General features: G+C 36.9%; 1 protein-coding gene across 2 annotated transcripts; it reads right to left on the bottom strand.

Annotated features, from left to right (window-relative positions):
* Positions 1 to 2,097: 2,097 nt before the first annotated feature.
* On the bottom strand, positions 2,098 to 15,930 carry st8sia2 (ST8 alpha-N-acetyl-neuraminide alpha-2,8-sialyltransferase 2). Of its 2 annotated transcripts, XM_055173682.2 has the most exons (6): positions 15,432 to 15,930; positions 12,634 to 12,690; positions 12,149 to 12,289; positions 11,770 to 12,027; positions 7,398 to 7,691; positions 2,098 to 3,526 (listed from the first exon to the last, which is right to left on the bottom strand). In XM_055173682.2, the coding sequence occupies exons 1-6, from the start codon at positions 15,527 to 15,529 to the stop codon at positions 3,241 to 3,243; spliced, it is 1,134 nt and encodes a 377-aa protein (XP_055029657.2). In that variant the 5' UTR covers positions 15,530 to 15,930; the 3' UTR covers positions 2,098 to 3,240. The 2 variants fall into 2 exon arrangements, with proteins under 2 accessions (XP_055029657.2, XP_055029658.2); XM_055173683.2 differs by lacking the exon at positions 12,634 to 12,690.
* Positions 15,931 to 23,406: the final 7,476 nt, after the last annotated feature.

Raw genomic sequence — 23,406 nt, 5'->3', positions numbered from 1 at the left:
ACTGAAGAGTACAAAATCTTAAAGGGATAGTTTACCCAAAAATAAAAATAATTTTGTCATCCTAATGTTGTTCTAAACCTGTATGAGTTTTATTTCGATGAGCACAAAAGAAGATATTTTGATAAATGATGGTAAGCACACAATTCAATTGCATTTGTTTTTCCTACTATGGAAGGCGTTAGAAAGACTTCTTTTGTGTTTATCAAAAAATAAAAGAAATTCATACAGATTTAACACGAGAATAAGAAAATTATGGCAAAATTTGGATTTTTGGGTGAACTATCCCTTTAATGTACTATTATGGCTCATGCTTAACAAAAATAAATAAATTAAAACAATAAATAAAAAAGATGCAACAAGAATTTAACAAGATTTGTTGAACTGTGTTACCTGACCATAAACGTCCAATAAGTTAATACATCTAAGAGCTGCCACATAGCTGTTAACCAGTAACCTATTTAGCAAGTAAAAAGACTATTTCCCCATTAAGGGTTTTGCTTACTCATTTCAAGTCAGTTCTTTGGTTCATGTTTACAGCGCTACTAATTTTATTTATTGGTTTGTAATATAACGTAGCATCACATTATTTGGTGATATATTAGGCTATTACTATATCTAGTCAACTGCAGCCCTGGATTGTATTGCTGGCCTTTAAAATTAGATTAAGTATGTCATTATGTGACTTCAATACAAGCAGGAGGCAGACACATTTTGTTCCACAACACATTTGAATGCAGAGGTTTATGTGAAACTTTAGTGTTAAATGAACCTTACATCCTGTGCGGCTATTTGCCTTCGTAAAAAAACTAACTTGTAAAGCACCACAAAGAATGTTGTAAATTCCTTTCTGCCAACTTAAAGGATTTTTTTGTTGTTGTTAAAACTTTTTCGGTACAAAATGTATAAAGCTGAAATCATGCTGTGGGTTGAGCTACTTGCTACACTCGCTAGTAGTTACTACAAGATCTTAAAGGAGACTGCAAAATGACACGGCAAGCCCAAAAAAGCAACATAATTTATTTTCTGTGAGCCACAAATAATTATATAGCCAGAGATTTTTTTTAATAGTGATGTGGTTGGGTGTATTGTAAAGTTAATTTCTGGAAATGTGGTAGGTTTTAAAGAAAAAGTCCACTTTAAAGATGGGGCCCATTGACTTTAGTAGGAAATAAAAATTCTATAGTAAGTCAATGGGCCCCATCTTTAAAGTGGACTTCTCCTTTAAAACCTACCACATTTCCAGAAATTAACTTTACAATACACCCAACCACATCATTCTTAAAATCTCTGGCTAAATAATTATCTGTGGCTCACAGAAAATAAATGATGTTGCTTTTTTGGGCTTGCCTGGTCATTTTGCAGTCTCCTGTGTCTTTGTTTTTTGTTTGAGCATATGTCGTTCTCTAACCATAACACTTTCTTGTAAGTTGCTTAAGCTCAGAGGGTTTCTGAATAACAGATCCAGTGTCAAACCTAAAATATGCACTATAGGACAAACCTAGGACTAAAGATTTCAGTCTACGAATAGGACAAAGAAGCTCCGATTCACCAATACGAGGTATTTTGGGTGCAACGTTATTTGGGCCACAAACACACTGGTCATTTATTTAAAAACCAGAAACAAAAGGATCTCCACTTATTACACAGAAAAGAAACACTGATCATCATTAACATATCTTTAAACTTGGACAGCTTCTTTCCTAAAAGCTGTGACCAAAAACGGTTGCACCCAAATTAAGTTTAGTAATATTGGTTACAGACCGTTTCTTTTTTTTCCCAAAACACAGGGGTGCTTTTACAGATAAATGCATTCATTATGGTGATGGCCCTGCTGACGTCTGTTGCGAGACAATTATCTATTTTTAACTTAAGTGGAGACATAATAAGAGCAACATGTAGCGCAAAAGCAGCTTTATGTTTTCATGACAGGGTCACATGGTTGAAAGCACATGAGTAGATCCTCACTGGGCTGTTGCATGCGGGGAAAAAAATACTTAAAATACTTGAAATTCATTTTGATGAACTAAAAGACTTATTTTCTCCCTCCAGAGGAAAAAAACATGTCCGACTTCTAAGAAAACTCTCTCAGACCTCGAAGCAAATGTAATGAAGTTTTCAAAGAGGGATATTTTTGAAAGAAATCTTGTGGGCACACAGGGCAGATGAATAATACAGCAGTATGTTCTTTACTTATAATAACTTATCACAAATACATTCACTTAAACATTTCACATACAAAGGATATCCCCAAAAAGCACCCCCAAAAACTTTTGGTAATCCAAAAAAAGTCTCTTTAACAAATACTAACGTTTACATAGTCAACGTTCCTAGTTTATAGCTGACTATCCTTGGGTACACACTAGTGTGTGAACAGCTGGGTGCGTCCTGGATTTGGCTACATTATCTCCACAGTTAGCATTCAGTATGCGTCTCTATTCACTGTGACTATGCAAACACCTCAAGTGTTGTTCCTCTTGTAATACAAGCACTGCCGCACATTTCAGAGCTTCAGCAAATAAGACGACTTGGAAACGGAGTACATTTTACAGCTGCTTATTGTCACTACTTAACATTACTTACTACAACTCTTTCTAAGGCAACTTTATCAAGTGAGTACTGATGCAGCATAACATTTATTTTCCTACTTGAGGCACTACATTATTGTCATAAAAGAAATGCAGTTTAAAGAAGTAAAATACATAAAACGGCTTAAAAAAATGACATGACTGTCATACATTCAGTCATGGTGTCTATAGGCTTAACAGACACGTAGACTGTAAAGGCAACAAAAATGACATTCAACGCAGACTTTTTATACACAAAATTACCACAAACGTCTAAGGCTCCAGTATGCTTCCATCTTGTGGCCAAAACAGATCCATGAGACATTTAATGTATCATGATAAGAAGTTAAAGAAGCTGAAAAAGTTTATAGGCGATGAAAAATAAGAGCAGATAGAGGAAAGCAATAAAACTTTGGAGACAAAAATGGCTCACCAAGGTTAAACACTTAAAAAAACATATGAAAAATTCCCCTTTCTGCCCATATATTGCAAAGTCACATTTGGTCATAAGAATTCAGAGATTCACCTGAAATATTCAGGTAATCACAAAAATTTCACAGCTCTTTTTGTCACAATGTAAAAGATCCACCGGTTCTCTGCTTTATCCACTGTGTGACATTATAAGTTTACCACAACACCAAGACAGGAGTACCATCTAATGTTGTAAAAGCAAAGCTCACGTTGGAGGTTTGCATGGTCCGGTGTGCAGTCGCAGCGCCCCCTGTCTGTGAAGAGCACTTAAAGTCCTGAATTCCAGAGGCATCGTATGGGGACTGGCACTTGAAGTGTACCTGTAAGTTAAAGTGTCGTAGTAGTGATACTTAACTGGTTTCCCATCAGGATCATTAGCAAAGGGCCAGAAGCCATATAGGTGGATCTCATCACAAAAACGTGTAGCCATGGTGTACATGAGTAGTCCGGTGGTTGGTCTCTTGATCTGGACATGATTGGTCAACCAGTACCTGCAGAAAAACAATTTGATTACAAACCTGAGAGAACAAAAGTAGGCTGCATTTGAAGATAGAAAAAAATATAGCAGTTTTCTTTTCATACCCAGCACAAGGATTTTAACATTGATTCACCATTGAATCAATGTCAAGGTTTGAATAAACGTTGAATTACATTTTGATTTTGCGAATTGAATCAACGTTGAACAAACAACTGACATTATTAAACCTCCAAAGACCTGGATGTCTACATACATGGACATCAAATGTTTTTGTTGTTTGCACCATAATACTTAATTCTGTGTATGTTGAACCTGTTGTACACAAACGTGGACAATTACACTGCTTCATGTTTAATGAAAAATATTTGGTTATTATATTTATTGGTTCTTACTAACCCTAAAATAGCAAGAAATCTGAAAAAAAAAACAAGCTCGGGTTTTAGGAGGTTAAAGGTGCAGTGTGTACATTTTAGCGGCATCTAGTGGTGAGGTTGCGAATTGCAACCATTGGCTTGGTCCACTGCTCACCCTTCGCTTTTGAAACACATAGAGAAGCTATGGTAGCCGCCACCGGACAAACATGTCATCGTCGGAGACAACTTAAAAAAATTGTCCTTTAAGGGCTTCTAAAATGGCAGCACAAAATGGTGACTTCCATGTAAGGGGACCCTCAATGTATGTAGATAAAAAGGTCTCGTTCTAAGGTAATAAACACATAACGGTTCATTATAAAAGGTCTTTATACACCCCTGATGATATAGTTTTATATAGTTTATACCCCATATAGTTTTGTATATTATTTTGCATTTCTGTCAAAAGATCCTTTTAAAAATTACACACTGCACTTTTAAACCAAATTTCAATGTTGATTTTAAGGGTTTTATTAACTTTTTGCATTTGCATTAACTGTTGTATCAACTTTAAAACAAGAACTGACATTATTTCAACCATATTTCAACGTTGAAGGTCGGCCAGATGCCTGCTGGGTAGCTTTGATGAGTTTACTTCTATCTTAAATATGAAAAACATAAATTAGTGTCCTTAAACTTTTGATCAGTAGTTTATATAAAAACGTATTGAAAACGTGGGACTACAAAATTGATTGACACTTTTGATTAAATCACTTGTGGTGGAGTTCGGTGTCTGGTGCTATTCTTGTTTCTATGGTAACATCACCTGCTCTGATTGGTGGGTCTCAAACAGCCGGGGTCAGGAAAGGGGTTCTCGGTTCAAAAAGGTTTAAGAAACTATGCACACTTATGAATATTAATAGTATTATGATCTATAATGTCTCCAATTCGCAGATCCAGAATTTTTCCAAAATCAGAAAAAGTTGAGAGTTATAGCTATATTTTTTTCTATATAACACCTAGACATAAGGTTTTAAAAGAGTTTAAATCCAAAATCACACTTTCAACAGGAAATTATAAAAAGCTTATGTGTGTATAAAGAGCTAATGTTGCTTAAAAAGGAAGTTCAGCTGCTTAGGCTAAATCCTTTTCAAAATATGCTGATGCAAAACTCGCCCACATACAAACCTGATGGCACAGCTCTTCCACGTTTAAAAAGAGAAAATCAGACAATTGAACAATGTCCATTAAGATGCACTGAACCCTCTCCAGACTTAGCAATCCACTCACCCCTGAAAAACCTTCACAATAGGGCTTCTCTGTGTAAACGTGAGGTGTCATTCATTCAGACCTGCTGAGACCAAGAAAGGGGGGCTGGAATAAAAGAGCTTCAGATGACAGGGGGTCTCGGATCTTGTATCTTAAAGCTACATCTGGACTTTTCATTCACTCCATTTGTACTTTCAGGACAATGGCAGCTTTGGCAAGGGTGCTCAATTTTAAATAAAAAATGCAGAAATTGACATAAAAGTAAATTTTATGCATAAAACATAAAAGTTTAGCCATGAAAAAAAGATGATTATTTACTTCCCTTTGGGGCGGTTTCCCGGACAGGGATTAGACTAGTCCTAGACTAAAATAAATTTAAGAGCTGTCCAAACTGAAAACAACTTGCACTGACATATCTTAAAATTAGGGCTGTCAAAAGATTAATCACACCTAATTACATACAAAACAAAACTTTGTGTTTGCATAATATATGTGTGCACTGTGTGTAATTATTTTGTATATACAAATACACACATGGGTGCATGTATTTATTACATGTAAATATATTTATTTAGATTTTGAAATAATTAATATTATATATAAAAAAAGACATGATTAAATGTATACGTGTGTGTGTGCATTCATATATACATAATAATTACACACAACACACACAAATATATTATGAAAACACAAACTTTTATTTTGTATGCGATTAATCGTGATTAATCTTTTGGCAGCCCTACTTAAAATATATCAGTGCCCTTTGTTTTGCCTTAAATGCACACAAGTAATGTTTTTAGTAAGTCATGTTTGTTAAAACTAGTTATATTTCCTAATTAAACTAAGGTCTAGTCCTGGCTTAAGCTAATCCCTGTCCGGGAAACCACCCCTATATGTTACACTGCATCATATAAAGCTATTATATGTGACCCTGGACCACAGTCATAAGGGTCAATTATTTATACATCAATTGAGATTTAAACATCATCTAAAGGTGAATAAACAAGCTTTTCCTTGATGTATGGTTTGTTAGGATAGGACAATAATTGGCCGAGATACAAAAATTTGAAATTGGAATCTAAATATTGTGAAAATCGCATTTAAAGTTGTCGATAGCAATACACATTACTTTTTACATACACTCTTAAAAATGCGGGATTATTTTCAAACCAGCATTTGGCCAAAAAGGGACGAGCCCAGCAGCTGGGTTAGTTAACTTTAAATATGTTTATATTTAAACCAAACAATGGGTTAAAAATAACCAAGCATTTTGGGTTAAAAAACCCCAGCATGGGTTACATTAAAACCCAGTGTGCTGGTCTCATCTTTTTTTTGACCCAATGCCAGGTTAAAAATTACCCAGCATTTTTATAGAATGCATTTACCATAGTAAATTTACAAAATACCTTCATAGTAATCATCTTTTTTTAGTATCCTAATGATTTTTGGCATAAAAATATCATTATTTTGACCCATACTATGTTTTTTTTGGCTATTGCTTCAAATATACCTGTGCTATCTATTACTGGTTTTGTGGTCCAGGGTCACATACTATTGTTGTCAAAACTATTGTGTTTTGTGTTGGCCATAATGAAATGTAATTCAATATAAAATGTGTGTCATTTCTTTCCTTTACCTTCTATAGAAGAAATAATAGCATATAGTTTGCACACGATCAACATACATTTATATATTGTCTTTTTTAACTATTTAAACATATTATTGCAGAATTCATAATGTAGTTTGTATTATATAAAAAGCTGCCACATTATAAAATGGTGAATTGCTCTTCTTAGACTATACAGTGGACAGCTCTTTATTGCTTGACCTTCAATCTTGCAAACATTATATAGATCTATGGAAAACCCTCCTGCTAGGTGTATTGTAAGGATAGTGAATTCCAAGCACTCTTCTTTGAGGGAGGCCCGAATAGCCCTCTTGAAATATTCAGAGATCAATTGAAGAGGCAAAGGTTGTGTTATTTAAAGAGAAGCACACAGTGGGTCAACTACAATTGAGCCCACGAGGAGCCTGGATTTGTTGAGCAAATTTACAAAGACCTTCAATAAAAATGCGGATTTATGGATGATGGCGTGCACTTGAGAGCAAAGCTCAATAAATTTATAGGAACAGCCGCTTGCTGTGAAGTGGTCATGGTGTAGGGTTTGAATTGTATCGATGACTTAACTATAAAGACCAAGAGGTCTTCTACACCTGCTTCAGTGGACACAACTGAGAGGTGTTAAACTTACGGACACATACCCTCGGACGGCATGCAGCAGACGCAGGGAAGGAAAGGCGGTGCGGACGTTCACAGTATGTAGAAGAATGAGACGAATGGCCCACTCCACTCTCTCCTCTCCACCTTTGGCCATGAAGGCAGGGATCCACAGGACACTTCCACTGAGGCTCTGGAGTCTGTGGACGAAACGCTCGACCCACTCCTCGCTGTTCAGGTCCTGGAAGGCACGCTGCACCACAGAGGGATTCATAGTCACAAGACTGGTCCGCAGGCCCACGTCCGCTGCATACTCCTCCACTGGAGCCAGGTTACACCTGACAAATATACACATATTAACATACATTATACAAATACATATGTTTATGACTTATCTTATTTAGTCTATACAGCACAAAAAAGTGTGGGAATTTTGCGTTCAGACCATCCGCGATAGAGGCGTCAAGCGTGAGTGATTTCAATGTTACTTTGGGTTCAAATGCAAGTTCAACGATTTGCGCAAGTAGATTACGTACAAAGTCAATTCAAAAACACAATCAGACGCGTCCTCGCGTGGGGCGATGCGAATGATGCGATATGGGCAGCGCGTTTGCTGCGAAAACACGCGCTATTCGCCTCAAACGCGTCTTCGCCCAAGTTGAAAATATTCAACTCAAGCGAAAAATGTGCATAACACAAAGTTAAATCCCGCGAGTAATCTAGAGCGAGTAATGCTACGTACACACCAATCACGGGGCTTCGCATTGCTCGCTCTAGATTACTCGCGGGATTTACCTTCGTGTCATGCAAATATTTTCAACTTGGGCGAAGACGCGTTTGAGGTGAATAGCGCATGCTTTCGCGGCAAATGCGCCACCCATATCGCGTCATTCGCATCGCCCCGCACGAGGACGCGTCTGATCGTGTCTTTGCATTGACTTTGTATGTAATCTACTCGCGCAAATTGTTGAACCCGCGTCTGGTGTAAACCCACAGTAAAGCTGCATTCAGACAGCCAGCGATGTTATCGCTGTGTGTCGCCCGTTTTTTTTAATGAGGCGTTTCTAAATCTGCTTGTCATAAACAAATGAGTACCATCCACGCTAGTAACTGACGAGAAAAGGATGACGTGAACTCCACTGCTTCATTCTCATTGGTAGTCGCTCCCGAAATTCGCTCGACATTTGCATAAAGTTAAAATTTTCGTAACTTTCTTGCGTCGCTGGACACACCCATACAGTCGCCAACGGTCACTTTCTCACGTACCAGCGGAAGTTGCCCGGTTTCCATTGAAATTAATGAGATTGCATCGCTCTGCTACTGCTGGTCACTGGCTGTCTGAATAAGGCGTAACGCGATGCTCCGCGTTTGATGTGTACGTAGCATTAAGTCAATGTAAAGACGCGTTGACGAGCGTCTGGAGGTCTCGCGGCGCGAATTGGGCGAATTGAGCGTTGCCGCCAGAAAAGCGCGAGTTGAAAATTTTGAACTGTGGCGGAAAAACACGTTAACCAGTCAGGAGCTTCCTCTAGTAGTGACGTGATTACAGGAAGCGAGCAGAGTCGCAGAAGCCCCTCCCATGACACAAATTTCTACGTGAATACCTCGATGACTAGAATTTCACGCCCGCTTTCACGTGCGAATGAAACGAGTATACTCAAAATGTTCAAGCGGCAAACTAGACGCAGTAGACGCAAATTTGATACCTCAAACGCGGCTGGTGTGGACCCGCGGAGGTCAGTTTTTTTTAATAGGTGACACCGCTTGTGAAAACCCAGCTAAAGGTTTTTTTTTGTGATTTACAAAGAGTAAGGACATCAATGTGAAACCATAGCCTAAGGAAAAATCAAACTTTGATAATTCTTATCTCATTATTAGATAGCCTGGATTTTAGACAGGAAGGGTGTGACAACACAAAAGCTACTGATAATAAACATCAATGCCACAACTGAGCTTGTTTCACCCTGCATGGTTGCATTGTAGTATTCACATTCAACTGGTCTGATCCACATTGAACTGGTCTGACTTTCAGTAACTGTAACATTCCCTTCATTCCCAACATTCACAACTACCTCTATTTTAAAACAACTCATATATCAAAGTAACAACATAAAAACACTGTCTGCATTAACTTTGATCTCCTAACAGATTATCCCCATACAGAAGACACCAGCAGAATATTTTCAGCTATCATCCATCATTTCATTTCAGAATCCATAAAACCAGACTGAGGTGACATTAAAGCTAAAGACAAAGAACAGGGTACTGACATTATCATCTTCCCAGAATACCTGGAAAAACCATTCCACTCAACAATGGCACCGTGCCTGCTACCGAGGCTCAGCTATCACGGTCCCACACCCACATACGGCTGCTGAACAACCATGCCAACCACACAGGAGGGGTTTATTTTCCTCCATTACCTAATCTAAGAGGCTCTATGTGTCTCTGGGCCAGGGCTGAATGACATCAATACCCTCAGAGTCACGGCTGGCAACAACAGCATCCTGCACTTTTCGATGGCAAAAGCTTGGGATGTATGGGTTTGCATTATACCATTAATGTTGAACAATGAATTAATTCAGTTTATTACGTGAGAGTGAGGTAACCTGTGTCACAAAGATGCAGGGTTTATATGCGTTTCCTATATACTTTTATGAACCAAAAATCTATCCTACATTTTTAATAAATGATAATTCATGTTAGTATCCAATTTATATTTCAAATGACAACATGAAATGTTCGATAGGAAAAAAATCATATTTTTTAAATCAATACGCATTTTTTGACCTGGATAAGTTTGCTCAGAGATACATTTCATTTACCAATCAAATTGACTCCACACATCTTAGCCCACACTTCCCCGTGGATCATTATAAATCTCGGATAGAGATTCATCAAGTATTGCACAAAGTGCTGTAAACAGTGAAACTAGCGTTTATAGAAACCACTGTGGTCTGCAGGAAGTTGGCAGAACATTCAGATGATAAATGAGCCTTAGTCATTTTCAGGAGACAATGTAATTACGTTTCCAGAGCAATGACTTAATATGACTTTTACAAATGTCAAATTTGCTCAGCTGGTACCTACTTGCATTAAGTTTCACCCTTTGGTTCTGAAAGCCTACGGACAATCAGCAAATGGAAGTAAGCCAAAGATTTCAAAAGAGCACTCTGTCACAGTCTTGATATTTGAGGTTTGAAGTCCAACCTATGTTTCTTAGGATTAAATGTGAGTATAACCTGCTATAATAATAGAAATTTTAAGATTTATAAAAAGTGTTACATTAACTCTTTCCCCGCCATTGACGAGATATCAAGTCAATCAAGAGAAAACGCTTCCCCGCCAATGACGAGTATTTCTGTCTTTCCCCAATACCGCTATTATCCACTAGGTGGCACAACTTTTTAAAACGAAAGTATTGCCCTATGGCAAGCTGCTGCATGTCCGTGTCTGTTTTAAAGTTCGCTCTGAATGGGATCTCTATGAAAAGTCAGTCACAAAAATGGAATTATCTCTGATTTTTGCTCAAAATGTGGTGTTTTTGCAGAAATCTACTCATATTCAAAAGCTGATTACAAAAGAACTACTGAAGGTAGGATGAAACATTTTTGTTTGAAAGCAGAGGGTCTGTTCTTTCATTTGGTATATTGTATGTTTATATATTTGAAGAAGAACATTTTCTGGAAGGCATTAAACTTTTGTGAAAATCATGAAAAACGCTGGTGGTGAAAGAGTTAAACTGAGTAAAAAGATGAAAAGGGCATGACTGGTGATGACATTTTTGTGTAATTTTAAAATAATATTTATACAGCACTAAGATTATTAAACTAATCCTGTATTTAGAACAAAAGTTTGTCAGATATAAAAAGTATTAAAGTGATGATGACACATTTAAAGGGATAGTTCACCCAAAAATGAAAATTCTGTCATCAATTACTCACCTTCGGGTTTTTGCAGACCTGCATAGATTTTTGCATCTGTTGAACACAAAAAAGATATTTTGATAAATGATGGTAAGCACACAGTTGATGGTACCCATTGACTGTCATAGTAGTAATACTATACAATAATACATACTATGGAGGTCAATGGGTACTGTAAACTGTGTGCTTACCATCATGTATCAAAATTTCTTATTTTGTGTTCAACAGAATAGAAAATCATACATTTTTTGTAGAACTTGAGGGTGAGTAAATAATGACACAATTTAAATTTTTGGTTCAATTTCGATAATTTATTGCCGAAAATATTTTATAAACAGCTTTGCACTGTTTGTTTGAAGACACTTTTTTATAATTATTATTTACAGTTTGTTTAGCTTTTTGGTGTTTGATTTAATCCAAATACAGAATTATTGCCCAGTATTCATCTCAATATGAGCACATTGGCTTTCTGATAAAAAGAGATGTTTACCTAATGACAAAGTCATGTGAATCAATCTCTGGGCCACAGCTGCTGTTTAGTAATATCCCAGAATTCCCCACGATGGCACATTGTTTGTGATGCTGGTTCTTCATGGGGGATGTTGTCGGCAAGAGATGGTACAGGTTCTCAGATATGTTTGTGGTGCTTTGGCGGTCAAAAATATAATGAATGACATCCCCGGGTTTAAAGGTGCTCTTTAGAATTGAGATGTCCCTCTCGGCATCCAAGAACCTCAAGATGTTTTTCCTGGATAACGGAAATGAAAAAATCAAAACATAAATCATTTCTGAAGGGAAAAACAATGTCAGCGTTAACGGGGAACAACATTTTACATTTTTCAAAGCTGTCACTGTTGCGCGAGTTGTACCTGATGAGGTTGGACAAGGTTCTGTTGAAAGTCCATTCGGATGACGACAGGTTGTTGGTTTTGCCTTTTATATGCGGCAGTGAAACTGCGTCTTTTCTGTCGCTGACTAGTGAAGTAGGGGCAGCATTTAGACCTGAAGTTCTGGAGGGACGAAACACAAGAAAATAATGTGTGCTGTCATGTTGCAGAAAATAATATGCAATCAATTCTAAACAAACAAAAAAAAAAGATTCTACCTGATCTTATTAAATATTACGCTTATATAATATAAACATGTTTTATCATCGTGGGTCAATTTCTCTCAATCTTAATATTAAGCATTCTTGTAAAGAAGCAGGACGCAGCATAAATTTACATTTCAGATTTATAACTTCAACCTAAAGGGCTAAACCACATCTAAAAAAACAGGGAGTTTTTGCATATCTGCATGTATCTTAATAACGTTTTCTTTAAAAAGATCATAAATCATAAACGAAATTACAAACCTGTTAGGCTGAAGGACAAAACTTTTAAAGTGGATTTTTTGTGAATCCTCAATGCTCCTATAAGCAAGGGGCATAAAATATTCATAATCATTATCCAGTAATATCACCATTAATAATCTTCCGAATTCACATCAGTGAATAAATAATAGCTTAATTGGTGTACAGGCAATTACGCTTAAAAATGTAAAATATTAAATTGAATTGCAATAATACGGCTATAAAACTTTAATGTGGGCCATTTAAGTTCTCTATTTGAAATCGCCTAAAACAAAACTTCACTTTCATAAGCCAATGTGATTTAAAACTGTCTTTTTTATAATGTACAAGACTATGTTGAATTATATGCAGATAATACTTTGAAAAATTATTCAGGACACCCTTGTAAAAGAGATTTGTATATCTCAATGGGACATCACCTGGTAAAATAAAGGGTAAATAAAATAAAATAAATAAATAGTCATCCAAGGTGCACCTGGGGGAGTAGGGAGGGGTGACAATCATGCTGGGGCATGGTTTGGTTTGGTTTGGATAATGTAAGTGCGCCCTTAAAGGCGGGGTGCATGATCTCTGAAAGCCAATGTTGATATTTGAAATCACTTAAACAAACACACCCCTAACCCAATAGAATCTAGACCTTCTTTTGATAGACCCGCCCCACACATATGCAACCCAGACAATAATGTCGTTTAGTAGACACGCCCCTTACTGCTGATTGGCTACAAGTGTGTTTTGTTACTCGGCCTGACTCCCTTTTCCATAGTGTTTTTAAAAAATCATGCACCCTGCCTTTATACAAACCGATTAATGGATTTTCAAAATAAAAGCATAAAAACAAGCTATTATCGATTTAATTTTATGACAACAATTATTCTAGCTGCATTGTAAACATGTATGTTGATGCGATCGCATATACATGGTTTTGATGCTCAGCGACATAGATGAGTGTTAGTCTACATGCACTAAAAGTCTTTATATATTTTAATAGATGTCTGACTGTATCTTTTGTTAAACAGCTAAAACGACTGACATCATGCCATTCATACCATCTCTAGCTCGTTTATCATGTGCACAAACGTTTTCATGACTGGTTACAATGTGTCATTGAGCAAATCAGTCCAATTTGTCTACCGGTACCAATAATGCATCACCCCAAAATCATGGCTATGTGCTTTATTAAGCAGACACAGGACAAATCTCCTCTTTGGATTCAAAAGCAGATTCAATTTTGTTGTTGCCTCAAGGCTTTTAAACTGCTTTCATACTGTATGCACCTCAGATACATTACAGTTTATCAGAGTATAATCATTTCCTAAGAAATCTCCCCAATAATCTGAGCACAAATGATATTATAGGCTGCCTCTGATGTCTCTGTCAAGTAGTAAATGAGGTTTAAAAACCCCATTTGGGAAGTATTTATACTTTGTCTACGGGATATATTTTGGGTTTGCATGAGGAAACAATTATTCCTTGGTTAATGGAAACATGGCAAAACAAAGCATGGTTTGAAAATTGTTAAGATGAACTACTTTATGCACATCTTGGCATCATCATTTGTGCCTGTAAGAGAGTTTATGTTGCTTTCCTCGCGTATTTATTCTTGCATTTAATCTGTCCATGCCCAAACATTCTGCTAACTCAAGAGTATTAAAGTGTATGTCCCAGGGCAGTAAGATTTGCAATTATGTAAGCCTGAGGATTTCAGCTACGGGGTTTATAAGAAAGGCAAACTGTTTATTTTTTGTCTCCGAGCTATAGCTTTAAAGTAACAAATCTCACCGTAATCATGTGGATGCCGCAGACCACAGATGTGACAGTCTTTCACGTGTCGAATGCACTCGAGAACAAAACAAAACCACAGACCTACATCCATTTATCACAGATCACCATGGTCAGCTGCAATTGTCTAATCCCTCGTCTTCCCAGGAGACTTACTCAAGTCTGAAGGACTCGTTTTGAAAGTCTGGAGTCTGATTACAATGATATTCTATCAAATGTGTTTTATAATCCATAGCTAGTAAATAAATTGAATAAAATGGATGGATATGAAATCATAAGACATCCCAGAGGAAAATGTTATTGCTCAGTGGTTGCTATTTCATAGCTCAGGAGATAAAGTATCAACTTAGTCTCAGAAGTTTCTCCTAAAATTGCTTAGGAGAAATACAAATATAAAAAATACCAATTTTAAAATACAGGGAGTTGTGAAATGAAGGCATATTGTATTAATGAAAAAATCTGGATTTGGGTCAATTTAATAGGATAAAGATCCCATCTGTGATTTATCTGTCTTATGGGTTTAGATATCACACTTCGACCAGAAAATAACTACTTTTAATTAAAACAAAACTGATATCATCCAATAAACGGATATTTGATGTTTACCCTCAAATGTAAGGACCCAATGCACCGGCTGTTGCTTTGCAAACAATGGACAGGACCCAGCACATTGTCTCCAACATCCCCAAGTCTTTCCCATCCCTTCACTTAGACGATGTAATAAAATCTCAACAATGTTTGAAGTCAAACCAAGCAAAAATAAATATATATAGTTTAATTGTATACTCGCACATATGTTCCCGACAATGATGATGTGATATGGCATGCAGTTAGATGGACTGTCCATTGTTTGAAGTAAAACGGTTGCATGGGCTTCTACAAAGTCTTTTTAGTGAAAGCAAAAGGGTTAAAACACACAAACACAGGGCGCACAAACGTATCGAAACAAAGAGGACACGACTATAAATCTGCACTATTTATTGCGGGTCAGCAGCTACAGTCGCGTAACCCGAGATACTTACGCGATTTCTTCTTCCACTTCCGATATATCAGCTATGATAACAAATATAACCAGGGCAGTCCCGATCCCGAACATCAATATCCGAAATTCAATGGACATGACTTGGCCGATGAAAGCGTCTCCAAACACGCTGAAGTGTAACGCGCAATACAAATCTGTTGTCTCACACAGGATCCTTACGCAGGGAAACACGTGTGATTTTCTCTCTATTATCTGTGAAGCTCGACCATTCTGACTGTCCGTGCAGGGTAACCAGCTGTTTGTTACATTTCACGTCCATCAGTTTCTTTCATCCACCTTTTGAAAGTAGCTCAGAGATCCAGGCGTCCTTTCCTCGCGTGCTCTCCAGCTGATACCGCTGAGAAAACTGAAGCCTTTGAAACTTTGACCAGCATCAACTCAGATATATGGTCGTTGTTCAGCTGAGCAATTGGTATATGGAGGCAGACAGCACTGAATATGGATTTTTCTTGTCTCTGTTTCTATTACACAGACACGGAGAGAGAGAAAGATAGAGTCTTGGCTTATTTATGAGCACTTTCTATTAGTGGAGCCACCCACAATATCCCCAATTTATTATGTGATTCATATTTGTATAGCATTAGTCTTTGGTTTTAATTGACATACATTTACATTTATGCATTTGAAAGACACAATATAAAGATATTTACAGGGCCCTTACATTGAATGCTACAATTGCAGAAACTTTGGTAACACTTAAAAATAAGGTTGCAGATTTGTTACCATTAGTTAATGCATAGCTATCATGGAGCAAAAATGAACACTTTTACAGCATTTATTAATCTTAACTTTAGCATTTATTCATATATCATATAGCTAACATTTTAATAAATGAATTAGATTAATACATACTAAAAAAACTCGTTACTTTTTGTAAAATGTTACCCTAACTTGGTGAGCTGCCGTTTCAGTGATCTACAACCACGACAAACAGCAAGGCAGTATAATTGTTTTGTATGCAAGATCGACCGCTAATGATCACTCATATAGTGTTTGAACACCAAATGTTATGAGAGGTACTAAAAAAGCTTTTAAAAGAGCTTTGAAATGATTGCAGCCAGCAGACATATGCAGAGAAAAGAGCTGACACAATTTTACTCGGTGAGAAGATAGTTGGCAGTTTCTCTGTATCCAGCTCCGTGAATACACTGGGAACAATGCTCACACATCATTTCTAAACATACAAATGAAGGAGCCTGCTTTCCTACTGTGAAAGGTGCAGTGTTTATATCACAGTTTTCTGTCAGTACCGGCACCTTCGCAGCCTATAAAAATATACAAGTGCTTGTGCAGGCAAACGCAAGTTTGTGTTTGGAGATACCGAATTATTTAAAGACGGAATTTATTAATATAATAATATTTATTAAAAGACTGGTTTATTATGGGTCATCAAGGGTCATTACAGATGGGTCACAAGCGTCATTAGTATATTCCCCAAAGCACTGAAAAAATTATTCAAGAAACAAGTCTAGTTCAAATCATTTCACATTCAAAAACTACATTATTTCCCACATACCATACATTTTTTCACTCTCTTCCTGAAACGCTTTGAAAAGCTCTGTGTCTCTGATTGGCCACATAATCTGTACATTGTGATTGGCCTGAATACCTCTGACATCAGCTGGAAATGTGACGCTCCTTACCATGTTTGAAAGATTCGCTCATAATGCAATGCTGACAGACTGTGAGTCCAAAGTGGGAGGAATTATGATAATGTCGGTCTTGTCTACATCACCAATCCCAGGAAGTAAACTGTTGCCTACAATCCGTGTGTTTGTGTAGTCCAAGAACAGAGATTTACGCTGGAGACGATAACTCGCATTATCGTTTACTTTGGGGTTTGTACCTTTTGCATATTGTTAACATATACTAATACACACTTACACACGAAAGGAAATGTAAAAACCTGAATCGGACCATTGGTGCTCTTTAAAGGGACACTCCACTTTTTCAGAAAATATGCTAATTATCCAGCTCCCCTAGAGTTAAAGCAACACCAAAGAGTTTTTTTTACTGTAAAATAACGCTTCCAAAAAAGTTTCATCCGTCGTTCATACACTCGAAACAGCGTGAACGGCACTTTCACATTCGCTTTGTAGCCCTCTATTGGCCAAAACCGCACTAAAGAAGTTTCCAACCGTCGTGTCGCGGTCCTGTAGTTCGATGTATAACTACAAAAACTTGCTTTACGGCAGACCTACAATCCAATCAGAGCCAGCAATGCAGTATTTACGACAGTGGTAATGGACAATTACGCTTCTAACCTGTAGGGGGAGCAAAGAGCAAAAACTCTTTAGTGTTGCTTTAAACATTTGATTCTTATCGTTTTGGAATCCATTCAGCTGATCTCCCGGTCTGGCGCTAACACTTTTAGCATAGCTTAGCATAATCCGTTGAATCTGATTAGACCATTAGCATCGCGCAAAAAAAAAATCCAAGAGTTTCAATATTTTCCTTAATTAAAACTTGACTCTTCTGTAGCCACATCGTGCACCAAGACCGATAGAAAAATAAAAGCTGTGATTTTCTAGGCAGATAATATAACCTTGATATTTTTTAAAAACTTTAAAGGCGGAGTCCACGATGTTTGAAAAACGCGTTGGAAAAGGAGACGGGCCGACTACCAAAACACACTTATAGCCAATCAAATCAAATCAAATGCCGGGTTGCGTATGTGTGGGGCGGGTCTATCAACAGAAGGTCCAGATTCTATTGGGGTAGGGGCGTGTTTGTTTAGGTGATTTCAAATATCAACATTGGCTTTCAAACATCATGGACTCCGCCTTTAATGCTCCTATGAGACTGGATTTTACATATACAGTCCCAAATCAAGCGCTGGTTAAGATGTGCAAGAAGCAGAGGAAATCTTAATGGGATTATCGTGATCATCGCTGTGCAGTGTGCTGCCAGAAATGGCCTAGAAATTGCGGTGTCCATAGAGAACAGTGTAAGGAAAGGAAAAGGGGTCAACTTTTTCCATATTTGAATTTGTCCTCACCATTTCTTTACATGGAGTCATTATTAATGATTGTTTTTTAGCTCGTTCGAGCCAAAAACCTGCTGTCGATTAATATTGTTTATCGTGTGTACGTTTAATATTTACTATCCGTCTGTGAAAATGCCAGTGAAGAATTCCCTTGGTTCTCCTCAAAGAGGTTTATTTATAGTCAAACGCATGAGAAAGTTCTTGAAAGATAACTTTTAATTTCTTTCCCATTTCATCGAATTGGACTGGGGTACTGAAGCCTGTCTGTAGACCACCTGACTACAAATAAACGAGCAACATTTCATGTCAGTGACTCACAGTAGTTGTTGAATGCCTTGAGCCCACGTAATTCATCTGAAACATTAGGGCAGAAAAATGTCCTGTATGTGCAATGCGTAAAACAGGTTATCCAATGGAAAATGATACCACGCTCTATCCAGTCTGCTTCTAAGAATTTCAAAGCAAGCAATGCTGTTTTGTAGTGCATTTAAATAATCTCCCTGTGCCTCTACACACCAAATGTCCTCAACCAGAGGGAATGAAAACACCTTTGTTATTGAAATTTTAATGTAAAATGGTGCAACTACATCAAGGAACAAAATATCAAGTTGGGCCTCTCTGTAAAATAACTGCATTAAAAGGTATATTCAAACGATACATTATAGAGTTGATATGATTGCAGCTATCAAAAAAGGATAGAGAGAGAGAGAGAGAGAGAGAGAGAGAGAGAGAGAGAGAGAGAGAGAGACATTATTCAACAATGGCTTGATGTAATCCTACATCAAGGTCACTTTATCTTGGTTTATAATAACCAGAATGCATCAATCTCATTTTTGTTCACAAACTCAGATGATCTATATTTAAGTGGAGCTACTGCTCTCAACATCTGCTTTGAACGAAACATCAAAAATGCAAACATAAAGAGCCTATAGTGACAATCCAAGCTTCCTTCTTCTCTCAAAGATTATAATGAGTGCCGTGCATTAGCTCAGCTTTAGGGTTATTCTTCTTGATTTTGTTACACAACATCAGCCAAAACAGCTCGAGGTTTTTCCTACTTAAGATGACAAGCTATTCGATTATCATGGCCAATTGTCATTGAGGACTGGTTGTGAAGAATGATTTTCTAAATCGTAAATTCAACATCTGGACTTTGTGGCTACAGTCTAATGATAAAACACTGCCGCAGAATATTGACTCCATTTCAAATGAGTTATTTACATAAAAACATTCTTTGCATCCCCACAATCACATCGGTCTCCTGAGAAATTAGAGCGGCTAAATTAATTATGCACAGTTTGATGGGATAGCAGAAGCAGTTATGAATTATTATGTGAAATAAAGTGAAACAGATGCAGCGTGAATATAAACATACGCACAACAACTGCCCAACCTAACTCTATTTTTCAGACTGATCTCACAGAAAGTCGTGTTATAGTCATGCAAAATTTGATTCATTTATTTGTGTCCATGGCACGAAATTTAGCTTTTTTGTGCCTTGAGAATGAATGTCTTTTTCATGTCACTAGGATGAATTTCTATAAATAGTTTTTCATGTCCGTGGCACGACTTTTTTTGTGGCATTTTATGTATTGCTTTCTCATTGTTTTTTCTTACCATGTCACTTGGGTTTGGGGTTATAATCACTTTATGTTACATTTTTAGACATCTTAACCCAAACCCCAACTTTAACACAAACTCCAGCCGAGAATAGTTTTAAAAGTGGAAGAAAAACATGTAGAAACCAATACATAAAAGTACATCTTAACCCAAACTCCAAATCTAACCCCAAACCCAAGCGACAATGATTTAAAAATAGAAAAAAAAGACGAAACAATACATAAAATGACATGAAAAGAAAGTCGAGCAATGGACACGAAAAACTAATTATCAAAATTTGTGCGAATGACATGAACAAAAAAATATTCGTGCTCAAGGCACGAAAAAATATAAATTTTGTGCCATGGACACGAATAAATGAATCAATTTTTTTTGCAAACATTTTTATGCTTAGGGTGTATTTCTATATAGGGAAACATTGCTGATAATCCTTTATGCTACCCAGTCTCACAAAATTATGTACCTAGTCGCGTAATTTTTTGATTTTTTTGTAATACTGTGACAAATTTTTCGTTTTTTTTCGTGATCGTATCACGAATTTCTGTTTATGTGTCATTGTCACATTTTGGTTACTCAACTGGTTTTTCCTATTTTCACACCATTTTCGCATCGGTTTAGGGTTAGATTTGGTGTTTGCATTAGGATTTCACTTTAAGTGTTGGTTTTTTATACTATTTTTTTCTGATTTATTTTTTTAAATTTTCTAAATTTTAAAACATTGTCGCCTGGCGTTAGCGTTAGCGTTGGGTTTGGGAAAGAAAGTCATTTTATGTAAATTGGAAGCGACAATGGTAAGAAAATAGGACAAAACCAATATGTGACAATGACACATAAAAAGAAATTTGTGATACGATCACGAAAAAATGGGGAAATTTGTGACAGTATCACAAAAAAGAATAAAAAATTACTATAGGTAATGTGACTAGTGCCTATAGGTACATCATTTCGTGTGACTGGGCTGCCTTTATCAAGCATGATTTACATTCTCAATCTTGAAAGACAAAGACATTTCATTTTCAGGACGTCTTTTCAGTGTTACCCTGAATGCACAACATTTATTTTCCAAAGAAACATTAAATTTATTGATGCCATTGCTGTATAAGCAAGTAAGGGAATTAGATTTGGGGAATTGGATAATTTAATTAGCCCTCTTAGCTGTGTTATTGGTTTAAATAGCTCTATTTGCTGACAATATTTACCCACATAACAATACACTGCAGTAAATAAATGCATTGCTTTGAGCTTTCAAAGTTCAAATCCTTGATGTTTTGAAAGATAGACGAGTCAGAACAGAGCAATATCTATCACCAAACACCTTTCTGAGATGCATTATCAGGAGTGCATGCGGAGGGAGGAGATGACAGACTCAAAGAAATTATCAAAAACTTTAATAATAATAACAACATAAAATGAGACAGGCATGGAAACATATAAATCAGACTGACACCAAACAACGAGAAAAACAGAGTGAGCTTATATGAAGTGGAGATGATGATGGAGACACGAGACAGGTGAAGAGAGCACGGAGGAGAATGATGGGAAATGGAATCCGGAGGGAGATAAACTATGAAAACGGGAAACAGGCAGGAAAACAGACTGGGAGCGTGACACTCATGTTGACAGTGCATTGAATGATGAATATTTCTAACTAGAATAAACCGATTGAAGCCTTGACAGATGTGTGTTTTTCTGCTATAAATAAATCTTCACTCACATTCAGTACATTATTCAGTGAACATTGCATCTTTATGTTGTTTATACCTCAATTAATTTTTTAAGTCAATCTAGCTTTCTATACTTATACTCAAACCTTCCTCTTCTCAAAAATTGACATAAATGTGCAGACTGAGATCCCAGAAACAGCAGTTTTAACATACGCTCTTCATCGCAATTAGTTAATGGCTACGCTCTCAGTTCTTAGTTTATCTGTCAAGGCTATACAAGGAGATCCGAGCCACATCAATAAAGACTGTAATCTTCTTACACACCAGAGCAGATTAACCCACAGTAGATGTGTCATCACCACACCGTTTAAAATTGATAAAAGATTAACATTTCTATAAATCAAAGAGGTTGATGGATTACAGTTCAATTGCCCGAGTTACTTGATTGACATTTGGCACTCATCCACTTATATAAATAAATAACTTCAAGGTTTTTGTGTTTGTATTTGACCTTACGTGTAAATAGACTGTGACTATAAAATATAAGAAAGTATATCAAATAGATTGGATGGATTTTGAAGTTGGGAATGGTCCAGAGTTAAATTCTGAAGGTATTGTGCTTTTCACCTTTACAAATTCGGCAGCCTCTTTATGAGGGACAGCCCAAGGTTATTTGAAATAAGTATGTGTCTTTTTTCATATCTTTGATAATTCTGTGGTTGAGGTGCACGGCTCTAAGGCAGAGAGAAAAAAAATACAATTACCATTATAGTGGAAACATAAACAACATGGACACGCTGAATTAAACCTTTCATCCCTGTAGAGTACAAACCAAGTCAATGTCTTATAATCATTTCACCTCACGCATTTTGCCCTAGATTTTATAAATAACCAAGTTGGGTTTCTTTTACATCTAAAATTTTGTATTTTCCCCTCATTTATATTACAATACGGATCAAATTTTAGATTTTTAGACTGTAGATATGTTTTTTTGTCTGTATATTAAGAAACACTACTTTAGTTTGTGGCCATGTATAGACGCTTTCATCGGGCGCACGTGCGGTGCCGCGATAAGCGTCTGGTCCGAACTTTACTTCCGACTAGTTGCTGAAATTGAACTCTTAAACAAATACCTAGTCGAAAATAACAAATGTTTTGGGTTCCTATGTAATCTACGTGTTGTTTATTTAGCTTGTTATATAAATAAACTCCTTTAAAATGACTTTGTTGTTATTTATTCTTCGCAGAGTTTACCGGAAGTTACGTGATGACCACGAAAGCCGCATGTTTATGTTGTTACTGCTGAAACCGTCTGTCTAGGTGCTTCAGATAAACTGTAATAATTTAGCCAAAGGTTAGCCAAGCTATTACGAACGCTCTGGAAAAAAAGGCAGGAACCTAAGCTCTGGACACTCGCTGAGGGCTGCTTCGTGCCTAAAGGACAGAACTCTACAGGACTCGAAGAATTTAGAGAGATCTCCCTATTGGACGTAGAGGGGAAAATATTCTGGTCCATTGTTGCTAAAAGGCTTACATCGTATCTGCTCAACAACGAGTACATCGACCCTAGTGTCCAAAAAGGAGGAGTTTCAGGATACTCTGGATGCCTGGAACATACAGCAGTGATCAGCCAGATCATCAAAGAAGCAAAGAGAAATAAAAACACACTTGCTGTTGTCTGGCTA

Source organism: Misgurnus anguillicaudatus, chromosome 15, assembly GCF_027580225.2.
Source record: "Misgurnus anguillicaudatus chromosome 15, ASM2758022v2, whole genome shotgun sequence".
Taxonomy (NCBI): Eukaryota; Metazoa; Chordata; class Actinopteri; order Cypriniformes; family Cobitidae; genus Misgurnus; species Misgurnus anguillicaudatus.
Note: the sequence above shows the minus strand (reverse complement) of the source record. Positions and strands in the feature narration are given on the sequence as shown.

Coding starts and splice junctions, on each gene's coding strand:
- st8sia2 (XM_055173682.2), bottom strand. CDS start 15,529: ATGTCCATTGAATTTCGGATATTGATGTTCGGGATCGGGACTGCCCTG. Junction 12,290..12,633: donor TTTGTCCTTCAGCCTAACAG/GTTTGTAATTTC, acceptor TCGTCCCTCCAG/AACTTCAGGTCTAAATGCTG. Junction 7,692..11,769: donor TCACATGACTTTGTCATTAG/GTAAACATCTCT, acceptor TATATTTGTCAG/GTGTAACCTGGCTCCAGTGG.